Raw genomic sequence first — 22,885 nt, 5'->3', positions numbered from 1 at the left:
GGTCGCTCTTTAATCCCAGATGATTATCTTAGGTATTATGCGGGTGGTTCCAAAATAGATATACGTGAGAGAAGCGGTCTGTTTTGAGATGGGAGATCATTTGATATACCCCTGGGTAAATAAGTAAGTCTTCCAGACTGAAAATTTATGAGCGGGTACTAAATATCTTTAAAGCCTTCAAAGTTTTAAAAGGGATTTTAAAATAACCGGTTGTCTGACTGTGCTGAAAGCTCTCAATTCTTGTGACTTCACCTTGAAGTTGGTGACGATAGTTTCTGCAGATCGAAAGACGTCTTTTCCAGACTGGGTACCAAGGAGGACATATGTTTATTTCCAGGAAATGAGGAGATAGGTAGGATGCCCAAATTAGGCTCATCTCTCCCCTTTATTGGTCTCATCCTGCTGATGGCGTGTCTAGACTTACGTCTATCCACCTTTAAAGAAGTAGACGCTTCAAAGGGATTTGAATATGGTTGACTGTAAGGAATTCTTATTTTTCACGGACAAACTTTACTAGGCATTGTGTTCTAACGGAAACAAACATCTTCACACAATAGATCTCAAACCAGGAATCCTACTTAATGAAGTTTTGGGAAAGAAGTGAAAAAGTAATCTCATTCATCCCATCACTGATTACTGAAGGGTGAGGAGGTTAGGTCCAGTAAATTTGATCGATATAGGTTAACCGTGGAAGAGCTTTCCTTTGAGAACTCCGATCCATTGGTTCAGACTGCAATTAAGGTACTCAAGTGAGCATCTGGATTTAGAATATGGTGTTGTTCCACCGCCATGGATAAATAATAACATTACCGTAAGAAATTTAATTGATTACTCAGTATAAAACAAGAAAGAAATAGATTATTGGTTTCTTAAAGAATACTTCTTGAGAAATAGTGCCTAGAATAGAAGTTTTAACAAAAAAATTCTGAGAAGGAAGCTCTGATTTACTTCCTTTATTTCATTGTAAATTTCACTTTCAATTTCAAATTTCTGGATCAATTACAATTTATACCTAAAGTATATAACAAATTTATAATTCAATATACTTATTAAACAAATAAATGTTTTATAAGATTTCAACTTCTTTAATTTTGTGTTCTACTTCATAACTTCTCAGTGAATCATTAAAGGCAAAAAATCTTAAATAAAATATTTTAAATCAATATCCATACATGCTTTTGGAGGTAATGGACATTGCCCCCATTCAACGTTGTAAGCTTGAATTTGTCCATTTGAAGGATTAAAAACAATGCTGGGTCCTTCTAGTATACATCCAATAAATCCATTGCCAACTACAAGTACAGCATTATCATTCCAAAGTTCCGGCTGCATTAATATTTCTGAATTATATGTAGAATTTGCTATTATCTGAAATGAATATGGATATATTGTTTTAAAAACGAATATAAATGAGAATTTTTGGAATAATTGGGATACAAGCAGGTTACTACCAAAAGGCAATAAAGTAAGTAAACTTTTAGTTACTCCAATTTTCCTTCAATCTTTGAATTTCACTTGATGTGGGCTTCATGCGTGTTTTAATTTTCTTGACAAAAATTTAAATAAAACCGTCAGTTCTTATACCTGAGTAGACTGTGGAAAGCTAAAGGAAATCGATCATGAGAAAATAACTTTCTCAAACGAATTTTCTTTGAACTAGGCTTTTTCCATAACATATTTAGTTCTCATTAACAGTAAATATTAAAATATTCTCACTCATATAACAAAGAGCACTTAATGAAAGCCTCTCCCAGAATTTGAGATCGTCTCAATTAAAACAAATGAATTAAATTTATTATTTCATTCGTTCTTGAGAGAGATTTGTATGAGACGAAATTTACGGGCAGCGCTGCCTGGACTCGAACCCAGAAATTTGATTTGCCAGTCCAGCGAGCTGCTATTGACTAAATTTCCTCTTTCACACGTTATTATATTAATGATTCTATTTTTTTTTTTTTTTAATCTCCTCACCATCCTCACCGTTTTAAGGATGTCACTTATTTAGACCTCCTTCAAGAAGGTGGAATCCAACAAATTCCTCTACCACAGATTAACTGAATGATAACAGCCGTATTTTTACAACATCTGGAACGAGTTTACTATTTCATTTCTTATGCAATTTTTCGGTTAACTTTTTGATGGAATTGTTATCCTAAACTTTTCTCTATTTTTACGGGCTGCCCTCTTAAAAACAATTTAAAATAATGACGTCTGGCCGTTGTGCACAAAAGAGGAGACATCTCTCCCTCAGGCCGAGATTATTAGTTAGATTATTATTAGTAAATAGAGCATTCGGGACTTATTAATATTTTTCTCCGTCTAAATAATTCTAAAGCTGAAAATTAGGATATTGTAATGAATTATTCGACAAAAACAAAAACTGAGACAAAACAATTTTTTAACAGTTTTGTATTATTTTTAAAATAATAAAAATTACTAGTACCTGTTGATGTCCTGCAGCAGACATTGTGAGATTCCCCATTCTGTACAGAATGTTGACTGTATGCCATTCGTTATCAAGTAGGTTTGCACTAATTCGAGATTCATACCTTTTACTTAAAATAGTTACAGTAAAAACTAATCCATCAGGTCTAACATCTAATACTATGGAATGTGGTGATGGTGATCTAGAAAAAAGAGAGTAAATATTAGCTTTGTTAGTCAACATATGATAGAAAACTACAATGATAAGTTGCAAACAAATTAATAAGATACTATGAGTAAAAAAATAATAATTAATAAATAACAATTTATACCTTTGTGAGAATAGCTGTCCTCCAATACAAGTCCTGAAACTGAGTCCTATATGTTTATGTAAGACCAGAGGCGGGTAGAGACTAACGTAAGAAGTTGTGTTAAAAAATCCTTCACGTGCTCTTTGGGCACCACTTTTCTCCAATGTGGACGCTGTTATAGCCACTATAAATTAAAATATTCAATTACCACAAAATAAATGTTTTTTACTAATGTAAAACTATGTTCAGAAAAGATTGATTTTTATTTATTTTTTATGAGAATGATTGTGAAGTTAATTTCTGCAATTGTGAAGTGGATATGAACAATTATTATTGGAGTTACTTCAATACTTTAATTTAGGCATTCACATATCTTACAAGTAGTAAGTAAAACGTATGAATTATGAAATCGTAATGACAAAATAATCTTTTATCCTTTAAAATTTAATTTATTGCGATTGTTAATCGAAAAGGTCAAGACGCCAGTGACTTCGAGAAGGACGATTTGAATGTTAAGAGAGAAAAGTCTTCGGGACACCGATTAATATGATTAGACGAGAAGTCATGAACAATATAATGTCGATTTTTTTAATACTTGAAGAACGAAAGGTATATTTAGAGTTCAGTGAGCAGAATAGGTTAGATAAAAAGATTGAGGATAAGATGTTTTCGTATATTTGCATCTGTATTTCACTTAAATTTTAAAATTGTATAGAAAATAAGTATTTTGTTTTTCAATAAAAGTTTTTTTGATCGTACTGTCAAGTAGAAATTATATAAAGTTTCTGCCCCATTTTTGAAACCTCCATCAAGGCTACTACCACTACTACCAAATTGCGCTACAGCCCCAGTTGGGCCTGGTCCTCCATCAGAAGGAATTCCTGTCTACTTTCGGCTTTTCTTTTCCATCCTCTTATCCTGTTTTTCCTGAGCTCATCCTCAACATATACAACCATTTTAGCTTCACTCTTCCACTTAATCTTTCACCTCCTGGCTTACCCTTTATCATCCTTTCCTGCCACCTTGTATCTGGCATTCTTTGCATGGACAAGCCTCCATCGCGGCTAAAATAGCAAAAAAAAAAAATCTACGCAAGTTCCCACGTCATTTAATTTATGCTGCAATTACTTATTTTCCTTAAATAAGACAGATTGGACTAGAGTAACAATTATTTACTACCTGAGTATACCAATGAAGAAAAAATGGAGATAGGTATAAAAGGCAGTGCGTTACAGATTATACATAAATAAGTATAAGACTTACACAGAATATTGTTCAATACAAGAATATTTTTCATGTCGTTAAGTAAGAAAGAAAGAATCAAGAAAGAAGAATTTATATGGAAAATTTCCGTTCAAAGATTTGTTAATAAAATATTGTCCTGATCGCTACGTGAGCATATCATTATTTGCAACACCTTGGTTAAACCCTTTCTTTAGAAACTAAGTGATGAAATGTTTGCTTAATCAATTAGTTGCTATGATGAACAAATTTAATAAAAAATGAGAGTTAAAAAGTAAATAATGTTCACGGCTCATTTCAGCTGTACTTAATGAATGGGAGAATCTCAGTGTATTTCTAGCGATTTTGGAATTTTCTTGTGATGGCAATACTTTCTCTATTTACTTTTACCACCAAATATCAGAAAAATATACCTCTCTCCCTCTAATTTAATACTGCCTATCATTTTTTTGTTTTTTGTAATATTTCGCTAAAATAACGAAGTAAAGAACATTCTAGCATTTTATTTAAGCTGAAGGTAAGTAACTAGTACATGCATGTTACTCTTTTTTAACTGATTATTGCATGAACGATGGCGTCACCACCAAATCATGTGCTACACGTCGTCATACTGGAGAATGAAGTCTCACTGTCAATCGCGGTGTTTTGTATATAAGTGTGATGTGTAACTAATCTTTAGAAAAATACAGAGTAAAAGTAGAGTTGATTTTCCAGTGGACAAAACATTTATTTTCTTTTTGTTTATTTACAAAGAGGCAAGAAATAATTATGGATGTTTTTTCTTTGTTTACATGAATATTTATACTATGAATGATGATATAAGTAGGAGAAAACCACATTGAAGAATGATACAACTTAATTTTAATGAGATGTAAAATCTTTTTTTTCTATTATTCAATTGTTTACACAACTACCATTGATTCAAACCTTAACATTGTTAAATGAAAATGTAATAAAATGATTATTTTATAGCAACCTACACAATAATTAAAAAAAAAAAATCCATTTTATAGAATCTCTGCTAAGTATATTTATACAATTTGTGTAAGAAAAAGTCTGGTATGGATCTGCAGTGATTTTCTTTTACCCTTCTATAACTTTAAGGTTTAGCAGGTTGCAGCAAATAATAGTTAACAAATAGGAGGTTTATAGTTTAGAATTGATATCAGTCATTATATAGCTGGTCAGTCAGATATAGCTGGTCAATTAAAAGCAAAAGATTAATATAAAAATCACTACCAAACTGAATACCTAAAGAAATACTTCTCCGACTTTAGGCTTTTGAATTATTTTGTTCTCAGTCACTCACGAGACCATGCGCTAAAAACTTAGGGTTTCTTCAAATTTGATTCTCATCAAGTCATGAACCTCATGAATAGCCTTTTTCCAAAATTTGATTCGATTTCAATATTTTACTCTTTATCAGGAGTAAAAGAAAGTAAGACAAGTATAAATATCAATGAAAAAAAAGAACAATTCGCTGTGAAACGCTAAATCTACTTTCCCTATCTGCTTTTATTATAAAAATACTAATTGTATGATTGAAATACAATGCATATCGCCAATTTTCCCCAGAATACGTTAAAAGAAAAACTGAGAAGTCAGCCATCATTTCAACAATTTTTTCCTTTCACTATAATTTACAGCGATTCGCTAAATATAAACAATTATGTCTATTTCTGCGTGGGCGTTCATCACCAATGTACTTTTTCCTTACTGTAAGTGAAACATTTCAAACTTGTTTTCAAAATTTCGTTCAAACAAATCGTTAAAAACTTCCCAACGATCAGTTCTGGGTGGTATAGTTAAATTAGGAAATTTCAAATTTCAGTGTAGTGCTGAATTTTTATGAACACTTTAACTGAAGAAACACAAACACATTTTGAGAACATTCTCTCACAAGTAGTGGAGGGCAAACCTAAAGGTTTTGTCCGGACTTCTAGTTGTATGCCGAAATCTAGGAACTACTATAATTCAAATCCTGCACTCTTTCAACTCCACCTATTTGTACAAGTTTTGTGTACTATTTGACGTTTTGTCTAAAACTTGCAAGCATCCTTACTGTACGAGGACAAAGTGTTCTCCTTCAACATTTATGTTCTCAGATAGAGCGCCCGACCTAGACTCTATTCCAAGGCCAACTACTACAAAATATCCTTCCCCCTAGACACACTAATACTAATTGTTGTCAGCTAGAGGAAGTTGAGCAGATTTTCAGCGCATCAGAAGTTATTGTTGCCTGAAGCTCTTGAAGTACTTCCGGACTGTCATTCTTTTGTTGCAGACAATCTTGTCCATCACCAAATAATTAGTGAGCTTTAAAATAATGGCAGCTAATTCCAACCCTCCTTTTCGATTAATTCAGTTTGAAATTTATCAGGTTGCCTATGTAACAAACGGATCTTTATTCGTTTAAATGAAATGAACGGTTTACCTTTTCAAACATAGTAATAATAATAATAATATTTTTTATTTGTTTTAAGGTTTAACTTATACAAAGGGTTGGTGTGATTACAGTAAACATACCTTTTCAAACATCAACTACCTTTGCGGGCCCTAGGTTGAGAGAATTAAGTGAGAGGAGTCAATGTCAGATTTGTTTGCGTTGTTTAGCAAGGAACCCGTAAGGACTCAAGATTCCTATTGAAGTGGCTAGTCCGCTGGAATTAGGAAAGTAGACCAAGAAAATTACAGAAAACTGATATAAAAAAAAAACTACACAACTCATAAAAATAAAATGGAGACAATTAAATTGTTTATATGGCAAATCTAATCATATATTTTTATAAGCCTACTATAAATAATTACTATTTACTATCTTAGACTAACTCTAATTTTATTGAGTGAACCATAGGAGGGACTTGGTGAATTGTTCTGCAATAATTTAATTAAGGTAGTAGTTGTAGAATGTTATATATACTTTGTTCCATTGGAAGCTCTATTAAACACCTTTATACAGCACTGACACTATTGTTCTTCTCAAATAGTTACTGCTTTATTCCACTCGCATTTAGGTACAAATGAAACCTCTGAGGAGATAAACAAATTTAAAGAGAATCTAAACTAATACAAATTTTTCATTAACAGCTTTCACAAGGGAATTAACACGATACAAATATACGAATTAGTTGTACTACCCTTTACTACATTTACTAAATTTACTACAATTTTTATTATCATATTTACAATGAAAACCACGACTCATTAAATTTAAATCTGTTTTTTTGATTTTACTACTTGTAATGAGACAAAATGTATATATAAGCTGGTAACAATCTGTTCAAGTAATAATATCTAGTTATTCCAATTTTTTTTTCTAAACCAAATCAGATAATGTAAATACCAATAAGTTTTTTAAGGAACTGATGCAGTTAAAGTAAGAAATAAAGAAGAACAAGTAATGATGAAAATATAATTCTTGAAGAACACAGAACGAATCAACATGAGCAACTAAATCCATTTTGCATTTTTCCTGCTAAATGATTTTTAGGTTTTCTAAAAAATAATATTGCTGGAGAAAAAGACAACAGAATTAGTAAAACAAACTGGACTTTGCTGATGTTAATAAGCAGTCGAATTATTATTATTTAATCGTTTATTTAGGTTACAATCAACGCATTTTATTGCGTTATAAGCAATAATGATTCCAATAAACAACATATCACACATATCAGAGTGGTGAAGTTACCCAGCGATAACACTCCCAATAACATTTTACTTTCTACTGACTCTCTTCATCAGAGAGAAGATCGCGAGGGCTACCTGTCTTTTAAGACGTCTAGAAGTGTTTGCAAATGTTCTGGAAGATAGATGTTGTACCAGTGAATTGTGATGAGATTGAACGTTAAGGATAGAATTTTAGCAACTTGTGTTACGGAAGGAACGTTTAAGTCTGTGCGAATGGTTTGATTGGCGACGTAGAAAGGAGTGTCCAACTAAAGAATGAAGAATTTTGGATTGCAAGAACTAGATCTTTTGGAGGTGTAAGCGTTTGGTTGTTCATAATAGTTCGATGCCATAAGCCAAAAGTGGCTTTAATATACCTACATAAATAAGTCTTTTGTTGTCCAGAGTGAGTTTTGATCTGTTATCGAGTAGAATTAAATTTATATATACTCTTTAATGTGAGACCAGAGGAAAGTACAAAAATTGGCTAACAAGTAACAAGACTATTTTCAAATTCAGATCAGTAGTTGGATATTAAAAGTAATCTTTACTTGGTACGCCAAATATTTTTAAAAAATACACATTAAAAATAAATAAATAAATAAAAATTAAGAAATAACGCAAGAGTATTAGTAAGAAAAGGTTTTATATAATACGTAATACACAATGCATAATACTAGAAAGCAAGGATAGCAAATTTTTTTTGGTTAAATGTAAGTAAACATAAAGTAAGCTTGAGTATTGTGCTGACTGCAGGCGTTAGTCTGGTTTCTTAAGCCAGCATTTGGGAATTGCATATGTCTGCACTTTCTTCTTCTAACTGTAACATGATTCTCTAATTACCAAGGCGAGTCTCTTACTTTTTTTTCTTCAGAGGTTAAGTAATCTTATACTTTGTAAATATATTCATTAAGAAAGCAACTTTAATAGGTGTGCTTAAATGTATAAAAAACAAGTCAAAGATGGAGTGTATGTTAACTAGTGCTACATATTAATTACTTGACAAAAGGAAAAGTGAAACTGTCTAAATAGGAGAAAATTAAAAATATTGGATTTAGGAAGCAGAGAGACTCTCAGTTCTGATATACCTAACTCACATTGCACACAATCTCTCATAATTATACACTAAATACATCACTAAGCAGTAAACATTTAACGCAATCACTCTCAGTTACCATTATGTTAATTCTCTGAAGGAATTATACCTGCATGCAGTGCTCAAGATTTCCTTAGGTCATGGAAACCACGAAGTAGAAATTAGAGGATGAGTGCATTTAGCCTGCACTAGAGTGAAGTTACGTATATACTAGAGTTTGCCAAAGTTGTGTAACTTCACCTATATATTTATTGTCGAAGGTATTTCAGTTTATCCAAATATTGGGGACCCAGAACCTCTACTTCCAAATTGATGTTCTAATTCTTGTTCTTTCTCTAATTGGGGCGAATGATGAAGGAGCACGGCTTTGTAGGTGTGAGATACCCAGTTCGAATCCCGTGTATTGACTACTTTTTATTTGTTAGAAAAAAAATTGTTTATAGTAAAGTATGAGCTTCCGCCCCCGTCCAAGAAACCTAACTGGTAGTTGGACGTTAAGCCCCGCCTGAAAAAAATAGGCGATTACTTTACTTATACTTCCTCTGACCCCATTACGGAAAGTAATCATCAACATACACAAGAACACTGCGCACGGATTATTAAAAAAAAAAAAGTGACTCAAACTGAAATGTTAGTTTCTTTCCGGGGGAATAAAAAAAATTAACAGCACGCCTACTACGTACTTAAACATTCTGAACCATCGCTAAGTTTAATAAGCGCAGGATGTGGTCCGGGAATTTCTAATGGTTTCTTAATAAATGATTCATACAAAAGGCATTTACTGCGCACTTGTGATACTTCGCAATCATAAGGAAATTACTAATATATATTTTTATTTAAAATATCTATAACATAAAGAGTTAAGGCTGATTTTTAGTTTAAAATATAGAAAATTTTATGAAGTAAAGAAAAAAAAAAATTGCAACAATTTTACTTTAAAGCCAGCAACAAAAATAACGGCCACCTTGATTGGTCTACAGTACACAATTAGGTTGAATAACCGCCAATGCTACTAACGAGAATGCTAGATAATTCTGATATAATGGAATCAAATATTGAATACAACGGGTTTTGAATTGCATCCCAACTATGGTAGTTTAAGTAGAATATGATATTTATTATCTTTGTGATTATCTAACATTTGGAGCTTGTATATGGCCATTTCAGTTCTTGCAATTCAATCCTCAATTTTATTATTTTCTCTTACTATGTTGTACAAAACACACAATCGAACACAATTTCCTTAATTTTCTAGAAATACCTAAATATTAGCTTACTGTACTGAAAATAAAAATTTTGTGGTGAAATACTCTTTTATCTTACAAAGATATTCACAGGTATAACAAAGTTCCTGTAGACTAAGTTATACTATTTTTGTTGACTTTAGTTTATATTCTGTACCTCGGAAGGAAAAGGCACCATGTCACAAAAAGTAAATTTTTACAGGGGAGCCAATTAAAGATATTTTTCTAAATTCATTTTTTGTTCCACTTTTCCGGTTATACTCTTTCCTGTACTTCTTCACCATAATTATTACATTAGGTACGGCCACTTTAACTCCCATATTTTAAAATATTTTATTTTGATCTCCATTGTGAAAAAAATTTATGCCCATGTAGTGCCTTTTACCCTTAAGTAATGAAGTATCATAGCGCTTTTTAAAAATACATAAATCGCTTAATAGTAAACATAGGACAATAGTGCTTTACACCTGTAGAAAGAGCAACAAAAAATTTGTAAAATGATGCCAAAATCTGAAAATCGAAAAAATGGACATGGTGCCTTTTCCCTCCGAGGTACTTTATATAAATGAACGGAAATAGTACTTTATAACAGTTTCACAAAAGACTAGATTGGCACTTTTTAATATTTAATTTCAGAGTCATTATCTTCTCGGACTGACAGGCGTTTTTAAAGACCAGTAAGTCCAATGAAGTCTACTCAATGCTAGAGTGAAACTGTTTAGAAATCCTGAGGAAAATTAGTGTCCTTTCTCAACTGAGTGCCCGGGGGGTTATAGAGGCGTTCAACGCAGAAATTTAGAAGAGAAAGGGTCTTGGTTCAGTTCTCCCATAACTCGAACTCTTTTATAGCACTGCAAAATGTCTAGGAAATCCAGCAAACAGAAATTGGTACATTAAAAGTCTTAGGAGCGGGTATGGAGAAACCCCAGACAAAATTTAAGTGGTTTTTTTTTTTTTCAGCAGCTACTCGCCCAAATTTATTGTGGTATTACTCCAACAAGACCAATCAGACATTATAACGATCGTAGCCCTTGTCTAAGGAGGTCAATGTAGATCGTAGAAACACATTCATCGTTCATCGTATGTGGGCTTTGGTAGAGGCTTGAAACAGCACTGCACTTAATTATGTCAGTGTAATGAGCTGACCGGGCTCAAAATTCGGCTCTTTGGAGATGAGAAGTGCATGTCTTCATACTTTGCCCAAGAGCACTGATCAGACTCTTAAATCTAGTCAAGCGGACGAGCAGGAGGGGTCGCGATAGCATAGGATTTTCGGCCAATCCATGTAGAGTCTAATCTAAATTGGCTACCAGTAACCGATTTTCTTTAAAATCTTTATTTTAACATCACATTTAATGCTTACTAAACATTATATAGATGGTAAAACCATCCAATGGTACATTAGAGAGAGGGCTAAGAAGTACCACTTCCGCCGGAACAGCTCTAAAATCTGTTTACTTCTTGTAATTAGTACAAGAAATTTCTTAAAATCCTTCACTAAACAGAGGAGCGTTAAGAGACCTCAGGGAAGCGAAAATCTACAGGTACCTGAATGTTTATGTTTGCACTGTTATTGCATTTCGTCGTTTCTACTTCAACTTTCTAGCAAACCTTAGAGCTCAAGGACTCAGGTTACAATAGTTTCTTTAAAAAAATAAAAGTAAAAAGTTCAAATTGCTACTAATGCTAATGCCAGAAGCCAGTTAATTTGAAAGTCAAACAAATGCATATCATAAAATATAATTACACAGAACGTTCAGTGTTAACATGCACAACCAGCGATAAATCTGGTATCGCACACAGCTGGAATACGCCCACTTCAAATCTAGGAAAAGTGCTGTCATTGGTGCATACATAATCAAGTGATTATTATATTAACATTATTAAAAAAATAATTATTATATTTTATTTTAATAGATTTATGTTCAATCTAAACATGTAATGTGAATACTTGCGTTACTTTGCACTACTAGAACTCTGAAAGTTTTAGCCAGAACATTATTTTTTAAACTCGTAATTGAAAAATAAATTGATTTATTTCTCAATTATAAAGTTAGAACTGCACATCATAATAAAATGATGCTGCTAAAGCTTCAGAGAAATGTCTCTATCTTTCCCAAGAAAACTATACTAAAACGAATTCAACGAAAACTGTATTAAAGTAATAGAACTAAAAGTAAAAAAATGAAGTTTATTCAACGAAGAAATAATTTTCTATAAAATCTCCCAAAAAGTGATAAAAAGAAAAATACTATATAACTTCAAAGTATACACCCAGATGTTGCCAGGCATTCCATACTTTGTCCATTTTATAAGTTGTTTACTTGCCTTGTAAACAGACAATTAGGTTTTTGAGAGTCAAATTCAGGACACAACTATTCCCTAGATAGATAGGTTAGGTGTACAAGCTTTTAAAGTTTACCTCGACATTTATTTATAGATATACCTACTCTTATTATTAAATGAATGAAATCACTCATTAAAAATACCAAAAATGGAAGAGGTTAGCTAAGTGGTTAACGACCTAGATTCTCACAAGTATATATCAGGTTCGAACCCAACCTTTGGCCCTCCTAGAAGCTTATTACAGCTAAGAACAGTGTAACGAGAGAACACTGTCTGGAGGACCAGCAGTGGAATGAAAAAAAAAGCTCCGGTTCGTCAATGATCTCAGATGTTGACGCGCCTTAAATTAAACAACAACAAAACTGCAAAGAAAAACTTGGACAGATAATAATCGCTGGAAGAAAGAAAAATGGATTTTCAGTTGTTTTTACAGAATAATTTTCCCAAAGAAATGCAACAGTTTAGAATAAACTGGTAATAGCTAATTTTATTTAAAGCCGTTTTCTAAAGTAAACAATGCAATTTTTTTTTTTTTTTTTTTTTTTAAAAAAAAGCTCAAGTTCTGTCACATCGTGACAGAAATAACAAAAAAAATTGATGGATAATTTTGGCCAACCTCACACTTGTCATTTCCACTCAAATCATTCTTTAGATACACCCGATGGACAATTTTCTTTATAAAAGGCAATTACCGTTTGTTTCGTGTTCACCTTTGTGAACAGACTATGTTAAACTAGTACGTATGGGCAGGTAGGTAATTTGTCCGGCAAACTATGAAATTCTTGACTCCATTGAAGTTTTTTCCCATACAGACAGACACTCACGACGAATAAGAAAGAACATCTTCCTCGGACATTTTATTAATAAAATCCGCAATCGACAAGGAACTATTTTACATGTTTTAAATAAAAAAAAAATTATCAATGTTATTTTGAATCTTGATTATAATAAATAAATGAACTAACTAATTAAAAAGAGAAGATAGTTTTTAAAACTATGATTCTAATGATGCCGCCGTGGATAACTGTTAGCTGAGGGTATCCGTTACTTTTTCTTGGTACTTGCGACAATATCTTCTTAATAGACTTGGAATACTTAATAATAATTTCAGTCGGAGATAAAAAGTACTGTTAATTTGCACATAAAGAATTTAGTTCAACGTCTAACGTTATTTACGCTTTACACTTTGCTGTCTTTTTAAGAAGATTATCTTATAGCTTTTTGGATAACATGCAAGGCCAGATCAGAAGTAATGAAAAGGTGAGAAGAGTTAGGTAAAAAAAGGTAACCATTAATTCGTTCCATTTTCTGAGCAGTGAGTCATCATGTACGAGGGTCGTTTGAAAAGTCCGTGCAAAAATAAAAACTACTTAATTTTTTGGGGTAAACCTTTTTTATTTTTCAACATAGTCTCCTTTTAGGCTTATACACTTCGTCCAACGCTGCTCTAGTTTGTTGATCCCTTCCGAATAATAGGATTTGTCCAAGTCTGGAAAATAGCCATTCGTTTCTGCAATCACCTCCTCGTTTGAATAAAATCTTTTTCCCGCCAGCCATTTCTTCATATTGGGGAACAAATAGTAGTTCGAGGGAGCCAAGTCTGGAGAATAGGGAGGATGTGAAACGAGTTGGAACCCTATTTCCATTAATCTTGCGACCACAGGTGTGAGCTGGTGCGTTGTCGTGATGGAAAAGGACTTTTTTGTGGGCCAATCGTGGGCGTTTTTCTTGCAGCTCGGTTTTCAAACGGTCCAATAACGATGAATAATATGCACCTTTAATAGTTTTACCCTTTTCCAGATAGTCGATGAGGATTATTCCTTGCGAATCCCAAAAGACAGTCGCCATAATCTTTCCGGCCGAAGGAACGGTCTTCGCCTTTTTTGGCGCAGATTCCCCCTTGGTAACCCATTGTTTAGATTGTTCTTTGGTCTCAGGAGTGTAGTAATGTATCCATGTTTCATCCACAGTGACGAAACGACGCTTAAAGTCCTGCGGATTCTTCTGGAACAGCTGCAAACCGTCCTTGCAACACTTCACACGATTTCGTTTTTGGTCAAGCGTGAGCAATCGCGGCACCCATCTTGCGGATAGCTTTGTCATGTCCAAATGTTGATGCAAAGTATTATGTACCCGTTCATTCGAGATGCCCACAGCACTAGTAATCTCACGCACCTTCACTCTTCTGTCATCCATCACCATATCATGGATTTTATCAATGATTTCTGGAGTAGTAACCTCAACAGGGCGTCCAGAACGTTCAGCGTCACTTGTGCCCATATGGCCACTCCGAAAATTTTGAAACCACTTATAAACTGTTCTAATCGAAGGTGCAGGGTCACCATAATGTTTATCAAGCTTCTCTTTAGTCTCCTGAGGCGTTTTGCCTTTCATAAAGTAGTGTTTAATCAACACACGAAATTCTTTTTCGTCCATTTTTTGAAAATCACTCGACTTCCTCGATTCAAACGAATGCCAAACACAAAGAAATAGACCGATCTGGCTGAATCTTGGTGTGTGTTCTTCCAAGAGATGCTACTACGTAACTAAACATAACCTCGATACGCGCCAGTGGTGCTATCTCTCTGACTTTGCACGGACTTTGCAAACGACCCTCGTAAATTTGAAAGAGGAGAAATTAACAACTGAAGAATTCACATGAATGGAAGGATATTCCTCAAGCTAAAATGGATTACAGAAATGCTAGTTTTCTTTTCGGCAGTAGAATGCAACTAAAGGATGTAGTTAGTTGTGGATAGGGATAAAATCAACGGTATCTATAATGACGTTTCAGTCATACATTATCACTATCAGCTTCCAATTTAGCTCAAAATCATTTCGAATTTTATCTTGTAAATTAAAGGAAAACAACAGCTACAAAATCATATTTAGCAAATTTACAGAAATCACACAACATTATAGCAATTCTGCCATTATTATTATTATCATTTATATTTTCCATTAATCTTTGTTCATTCAACAAAGATTCCTTGTTTAGAGGTTAAGTTTATTTAGTAAAAATCGGCCAACGAGAGTTAGAATGATTTGTCATATAGTTTGTCATAACGATTGATCAGACTATAGATTGTAACAAGTGTGGGTTGAATAATGGCTAACTAACTGCTTCCAAAAATGGATGGTTTAACGTTTAGTTGGCTAACTAATCTGTATGCATGTTTTATATGGTGTGTTTCATTAATCATTTGTTGCATTGATAACCAACATTAGGCAATTAGCTATAAGAAATAATATTTGCAAGTTTTTTTAGTTAGTAATATAGAATAGAATTTACGTAATTATTCTCGTAAGTGTGTAGGTTAAAATTAACAAAGTAACTGTTTTTTGTTTGTTTTTAAAAACAAAATGAGGACGAAGAATCTTATAGAACGTAGCAACAGAACTTTTAAATTTTCTTGATTAAATTGACAAACTATCATGATCAATGGTTAATTGCAGGCAATAATTTAACATTGTGAAATCATCTAAAGATTTATAGACGAAATTACAAGTATATGTATATTTTTTTTGTTGTTCTTACAACTATTTTGTGTCCGTGTGTTTTTCTGGACATTTTTAAGGCCAGACAAATGTCACGGCCAGGATGTGTTTAGCTAATATGTAGTATTTATATAAAAGATAAATAAATTAATATTAATTAGAAATTAGTTATATTACTGCCTTAACTGCTACACTAGCAAGCACGCTCTGTTAAGTGAATGCTTTTTATTAAAATAACATTGTGTTATATCATGATTGACTGTACATTTAAAAAAATAAAGTTAATAAATTGTGTTAATTAAACTTGTTATATAAGCTTATCTGTGCAATATATTATTTTCTAACTGACTGAATACTTGCAAATGTTTTTTTTGGGCTTAACTAGAGAACTTTTCATATTTCTTATTAGTGTCTTGTTAAAATCTGGATGGCAGAGAACGATAACTTGATGGGAAAGTAACTACTCGTACTTTGGAAACAAAACTGAGATCTCTGTATAACCTCAGCCCTGTTATTTCGACCGTATTTATTTAAAAGTTTTTAAAAAAAAAAACCATCGCCACCTATTCATTCAAATCCTTTCCTCAAACTCACGGTCAAGAAAATCCCCAAGGCTGAGAGGCCACTCCACATCCTCCGGGGCATCTAATGGAAGTTACCACTAGATAAATACCTTCCACATTATTGCCACTTCCTCGTAAAAACCATCGTATTTACTTGTATACAAAAAAAAAAAAAATAATATATTCAAAATAAGTATTAAAAAAGAAAAGAAAACTCGCAGAGAAATGTTCAATGACTTTTCTGGCCTTTCAGAAAATTATATGCTGCATGCACTTTTTTTAATGTAATTAAAAATAATTACAATATACTAAACAATGGTTACTCATATATTAAATTAATAGTGAAGTTCCCTTGTAGTTAAAATAAAAACTGAAGGAAACATAATAGAAAGTGTTAATTATTAATAAATATAAATTATTTATCTCTAAAAAAAAGTATTGTACAATAACAACAATGAGAGCTATTGTAAATTCCTCTTATGAAAAGAAAGTTTACTTTAAACATTTTATTAATGACAACAAATAAACCCCCTATTGTTACTTAATGATTGTCTTCTCGTTTTAAAGCTAGCGAATGCCACAACATTCCAGATAGTATGTTAATTTTAACAGCTATCACTCTGTAATGTTAAAAAATAAATAATCAAGAAGTTAGGAATTATTGAAGCTAACAACTGGTAAATGAGAATAATTAAGATAAGTTTAAAGAAAACAAATGAGTAACCTCTAGGTTAATTTGCAGAAGATTGCCAGTAATTATTAACAACCCACTAATAATGTTTAACACTCAAATTAGAGATAAATAAAACTACTAAGTGAAACATCTATTAACATTATTAAATTAAAAATTACCATATTTCATTTTGTTTTACCTAACAGACAAAACCCTACCACGTTTCATTTAAATTTAAAAAAAAAAAGTCTCAAAGCTAAATACTCAAAAACAAAATCATCTAAAGAGGAATTAAATACTTTGTAATAAGATTTACTGGTTTAGAAACGGGATAGCGGGAACAACATCTCAGTTTTGACACAAGAAGAGAGAATCATTCGAAAGAGAAAAGACATCATGAATTGAAGAGCCGTTACTATGGTTCCGAGTCGTGAACCTTCTTTTTTTGTGGGGAAGAATTGATGAGCGAAGAAGGACGTGAAAAAACTAGAGTAAGAGGTCTCACTTTTACTGGCTGAAGGAAGATTTGGACATTTAAAAAAAAAAGAAAAGATGTAAAGCAGTGAAAGTTATAGGTTAGCTTAAATTAGCTCATGAAAGCAATATAGGTGTTGGCGTAAGGGTTTACAAATTTCACAAACTGATGGGCTTCCTCTTGGAGTGGACTCAGAAGGCACCTAAAGAATGTGGGTTTAGAACGAGATGGTTAATAGAGTTTGGAGTTGGTGGAAATTCCAATACACCTCTTGCACTTGCAATGCCACTATTCATTCAAGGAACTACAAGAACTTGTACATCATCCCAACCAATCTTGATCTCAACTCTAGTAAAATTCTAGCAATTCCAACTCATGAAGAATTCTCCTCTCTATTTCTCTTTTCATTACAATAATTAGTAAATTAGAAAAGAGAAAAGCAATAAAACTTACAAATGATAATTTCTGAGTCCATTGTTATACTCCACTAAAACTATTTGTGTAGTTTCATTTCACTTACCTCATTACTAAGAAAACGGAAAAAGTAGTATTGTAATAAGCTATTATTAAAACATGGACAAGCGATTGAAGCATGAAGAAAAATGCTTTTAACCTATTAACATAAATTTTACGTAACGTACACTCTGAATATTGAACAGGAAATATTACAGGACGCACTAGTTTTTAACCAAATCAATATATTTTGATTTTAACTATGAGAGGGGGAAAAAAAATTGAGTATAATTAGAACAAAATATGTTAAGAAGACAATCTGATATTAATAACAGCTAGTCTGCTCACAAGATGTCAGGGTATGTTTCTTAAAAATCGTAGAAGATAATATAACAATCTTAAGATATGATCCCTAAATAGTTTTGTCTGAAACCATCACAACAGATGTGTATTGCGTGATATTGAAGGCGTCAGTTGTGTATGATGATACCATGTCCATGAAAACGTAGCTTTTTTTTTACTCGAACCAGGAGGGGTTCTGTATTTTTGTCTTGTTTCTTTAATTGCAACTGTAAATAATATACATCAGTGTATACAAGATATATAATTTCTGTTATAACACTGAGCTAGCTCAGCGCCCCAACCGGGGTTTAAGGAATATAATTTTAATTTTTCTATTTGTAAATATTTGCTAGTCTTCAGGTTTGAGATGTTATTAATAATGCCTTCTTTGTCTTGCCAAGACCAATTCAATAAATTTCCATCCCTTTAACTCGGAACTTTAGTCATTAATTTAATCATCGTTAAAGCGATTGGACCGTCAGCTGCTCTACAAAATAAATTTTCCTGACAACCTGTTACAATAGAAGTAAGTAAAGAATACGAATTAAAAGCAAAATAGTTGGAGCTAAATTTTATGAAACCTCAAAATCCATTTAAAAAATTGTCACCGGAAAAGTAATAAAATTTAAATTTTATAGACTTCAATTTTTCTTGACACTTTTTACGTCTTTTTTTCAAGGTTTCCTTTTACACCTTTCTCAAATAATACAGCCAGTCAGAAAGAAAAACCAAGTATACAATTGATTTGGTAATAATAAGTTAAATAAACAAGGATATTTTGGAAAACTTCCATTCTTTAAAATAATTTAGGCTAAATTTAGAGAAAGAAAAAGAGGTTAGGTAATCATTTTGAAGGGAAAAGACATTAATCTCAAATGTAACATACCATTTCCTAATCTTAGGAATTAAAAAACCTGCCCGATTGCGAGAAGCGTAACAGGCAGTAAACATGAAAAATCTACCAGTCTAGAGGCCTCGCCTTCATCAAATTTATAATTTTAGTTGCGTATTCATTTTCTATTAATATTGGCAACATTATAAAAATTGGAACATTACAATTGATAACGTATTTTCCTAAAACTTAACCTTATAATGTTCTTTCATGTTATATAGATGGGGAACAGTAAATCGTTCTGAAGGAGCACTTTAATACAGAAAGTAGTCCTCTTCAGAACCTTCTAAATAATAAAATGTACCAAGAAAAAGTATTAAGTAGGGAAAAATGGTTCCCGCAGAGGTGACGCAGTTGCATGCAGCTACCTGGGTATTGCAAACCCACGGGTACCTAGTAATTCGTGCACTTACACTGCACAACAGGAACACAATAAAAAATACTCTTGCATTATATCACGTAAACAAGCACACCAAGGTGCTACACACTCAGGGGCTACCATCCCTTGGAGATAGCTACGGCAAATGGGATATAAAGGGTTTACTCCTGTGCTCTTAGCAACAAGATTCGCTATTAACTAATTCCCAACTTTTCTTATGCAATTCTATAGGGGGGAACTGTACCTGAGCTGAATGATTCGTTTCTCTCTACTAAATCTAATAGATTTCAAGTAAAAAAAATTTTTTTTTTGTTCCTATTCAAAGAATTATATAAATTATTAAACAACCATAACATCCAGAAGAAACTAGAATTGGAATAGAAGTAGAACGTGCGCAACACATCTTTCTCCTTCCGTTGATTAATGTTACCACATGTTTCTAGTGACACTTTTTACTATTTCCTATTTTTCATTCAAACTTTCTGTTCTCTACAAAGACAATTTCTTAAGCATTAAATAATTCCAAAGCAGCAAGTTTAAAATGAGGTAGAAGCAAAAAAAGTTATAATATTATGCGTAAATTAAAATCACATAAGAAAGCATTCAAAGATGAGAACACATTCAAGGTTGAGATACAAAGAAGAAGAAAAAAAATTCAATGGCATTTGTCATAAAATATCAACCACGACTGCGAGAAGTTTAATATAATACTGCTGGCTTATTATTTAGGAATAAATTTTTATCTTAAATAATCCTGAACTATATCTTAGCAAAGAAACGAAACAAAGTATATTTGTCAGGTATTTTAGCTTTTTCTCGTTGTTTTTAAGCCTACATTTAAGTCAACATATTAAGTCAGACCAACTTTCACTTACTTTCCTAACTAGTACAGTTATAAATGGCAAATTTCCTTCAAATGTTTGGCTTTTCTCAAATAAAATGTGGAAATGGTGATGATATAATAAATAAATCCTAGCAGATAAAAGTCCTACAAGTTCCTCACACATTACAGCAACCAAAACTACTAAAAATCATAGTGAGACGGATATTCTTCAAGGCGAAGAAATAATTTAAAAATTAATTTTTATGTAAACATTTTTTCAAATTAAAAATAATAGTCAATTACAAATAAATATCTTTCATATCTTTTTTCTTTATGAATTTTTAAAACAAATTGGCAGCCATAGACTAAACATTAAAATTTCCAACTAGAAAATTGAAAATCCCCTCTTTTGTGTTAAGTTTTGTAGTTGTTTTTTTATCTACATTAATTATACGATTTCTCGGCAACAAATAAAATTCAACAATTAAAAGCTTTCAGTTATCTAGCAGTAACGCTAATGGCCATTAGCTACTACCATAATAAAGCATTTCAATTTTCATTACTTTCTTCAATTCTTACAAATCCAAATTAACAAATTTATTCGTGTTTTGGAATCTAATTCTTTTCCTTTTACTAGTCTTTGATGAAAGACAAATGAACAAATCGGAGGAGAGTTGTTAGACACCAGTCATTTTTTTGTTTTTTCTTTAAAAAAAATTCTAATGTGAATACAAACGATTCTCGTTCATTACAATTTTCATAGCTCTCACCTTCTCTCTTAGGTTTTGCCTCTCTCTTTTACCGTCTATTTTGGAGTGCATTATTAGAGCTGCTCCCAATAAATCTTGTATGAAACTCTGCTGATATCAGTCCTCATTGGTTATTACCATGCGCGCTGGGTCTCACCATGACCTTTATTTCTCTTGGACCAACAACCATAAACAAACTACTATTTTCAACTTTGGACCCTTGTAAACAAGAAAGGTTTTGTTTACTAGAAATACAAGAGACAGGAGTAAATGGTCTAACTTGTTGGCCGGCTTTGCAATCGCTCGCATATTAAGACCAAGAGGAAATCATGTAACATAAATGGCTGGTAGGTGAAGAGTTGGAGATTACAACTACTGGACTATTAAAGAGGAAGAACATTAAGCCACTTTGCGTTCCAACAGAAAATAGATTAATAGTGCGATAACATGGTTATTTTCATACTTCAAGGGCATAGTCTCTCTTGAGAGAGAGAGATACTTGAAGGCGAAGTTCAGCAATAAATCAGAGGTGCCTTAAAAAAAAAAAAAAATGAAAGAATCAAAAATTGAATGCCTTGAGTCAAAATTCACAATGCACAATTGATTCAGAGTAGAATTTTAGAAAAATGCTTTTTATTAATCAATGGTAAATTGCAGTTGCAATATATTCTTTGCTGAAGGAAGGAAAGGTAGTTGCGATACTTAGGATTTAATTTTAATGCAATTATTTTTTAAAATCTGAACTTTCTAGGAATAAACAGTCAAACGGACTAGTATTAATGCACCAATACTTGCACAAATGATTGTAGAATAAATCATTAAAGATAAAAAGAAAAAGGGATCTTTCATTCAAGGAAATAATATGTTTTCTAGAAAATGAAAGATTAATGGCGTGTAATGTAAAATGGAGAAAGGACGAATGGGTGAACGGGTGGTTTTAAGATTAAGGAGAGCGACAAACAAGGCTACATTGACTTACAGCCAGTCGTGTACTCCTTGTTCAGCGAAATTGTACAAGCGACGATTTCTCTACTCCATCATTGTGACATGTCACTGTAGGCGATTTCTTGCAATAACTACACACATATTTGCACATATTACAGCCAATAATACACTTTCCTACCAGTAGCATTCAGGCCAGCCGATGGAACAGATTGTCACATCACTTTGTGCGCATTTTATAGTACTCATTTTTTATTTTTCTTTTAAATTCCGCAAAATAGGATGCAATGCAAACTTCCTTATATGGTAATTTCACTGGGAAATTGCAATAGATAAACACAAAATCTATTAAGTCTATTGTTCTACAAATAATTAAGCCCATTGTATACAATGAAAAGAAAAGCTACTGATATGCACGATGCATTAAATAAGCCAAAATTTCACATTAACCACCTGTGGAAATCACCTCACCATATGTAGAAAGAGTTTTACTTTTTATCTTAAAATAAGTTAAATGATTTTCTTAAAATATATTTTTCCTTGTCTAGAGGTAAAAGACAAAATTCCTCTTAAAATTCATAATTAATAGATAGGTAAATCAATTTATTAAAGCAATTGTTAAAGTGCAATGGAGCATATTGTCTGAGGGTTGCTAAGAGACAAGCTGTCACTCAAACGAATATTGCCAGCAGATGTTAAAAATTTATTATATGCCTATTATATGTTAATTATCCCCAATTGGGCAACCCTAGCTTTTATATATGTAT

The 22,885-nt window shown here is 32.4% G+C and overlaps 1 protein-coding gene across 3 annotated transcripts in view; it reads right to left on the bottom strand.

Annotated features, from left to right (window-relative positions):
• Window positions 1-22,885, bottom strand: part of crb (cell polarity complex component crumbs) — a 56,646-nt gene that overhangs the window by 27,181 nt on the left and 6,580 nt on the right. For all 3 annotated transcript variants that reach the window (XM_074125328.1, XM_074125329.1, XM_074125330.1), the window contains exons 2-4: window positions 2,757-2,919; window positions 2,444-2,627; window positions 1,173-1,368 (exon numbers count right to left, since the gene is read on the bottom strand). In XM_074125328.1, coding sequence (XP_073981429.1) covers window positions 1,173-1,368; window positions 2,444-2,627; window positions 2,757-2,919 — 543 coding nt within the window. The remainder of the gene's footprint in view (window positions 1-1,172; window positions 1,369-2,443; window positions 2,628-2,756; window positions 2,920-22,885) is intronic.

Source organism: Rhodnius prolixus, unplaced genomic scaffold (assembly GCF_049639745.1).
Source record: "Rhodnius prolixus isolate KJV_2025 unplaced genomic scaffold, Rpr scaffold_3, whole genome shotgun sequence".
NCBI classification, from domain to species: domain Eukaryota; kingdom Metazoa; phylum Arthropoda; class Insecta; order Hemiptera; family Reduviidae; genus Rhodnius; species Rhodnius prolixus.
The sequence above is the reverse complement of the archived record's forward strand: the minus strand, read 5'-3'. Positions and strand labels throughout refer to the sequence as shown.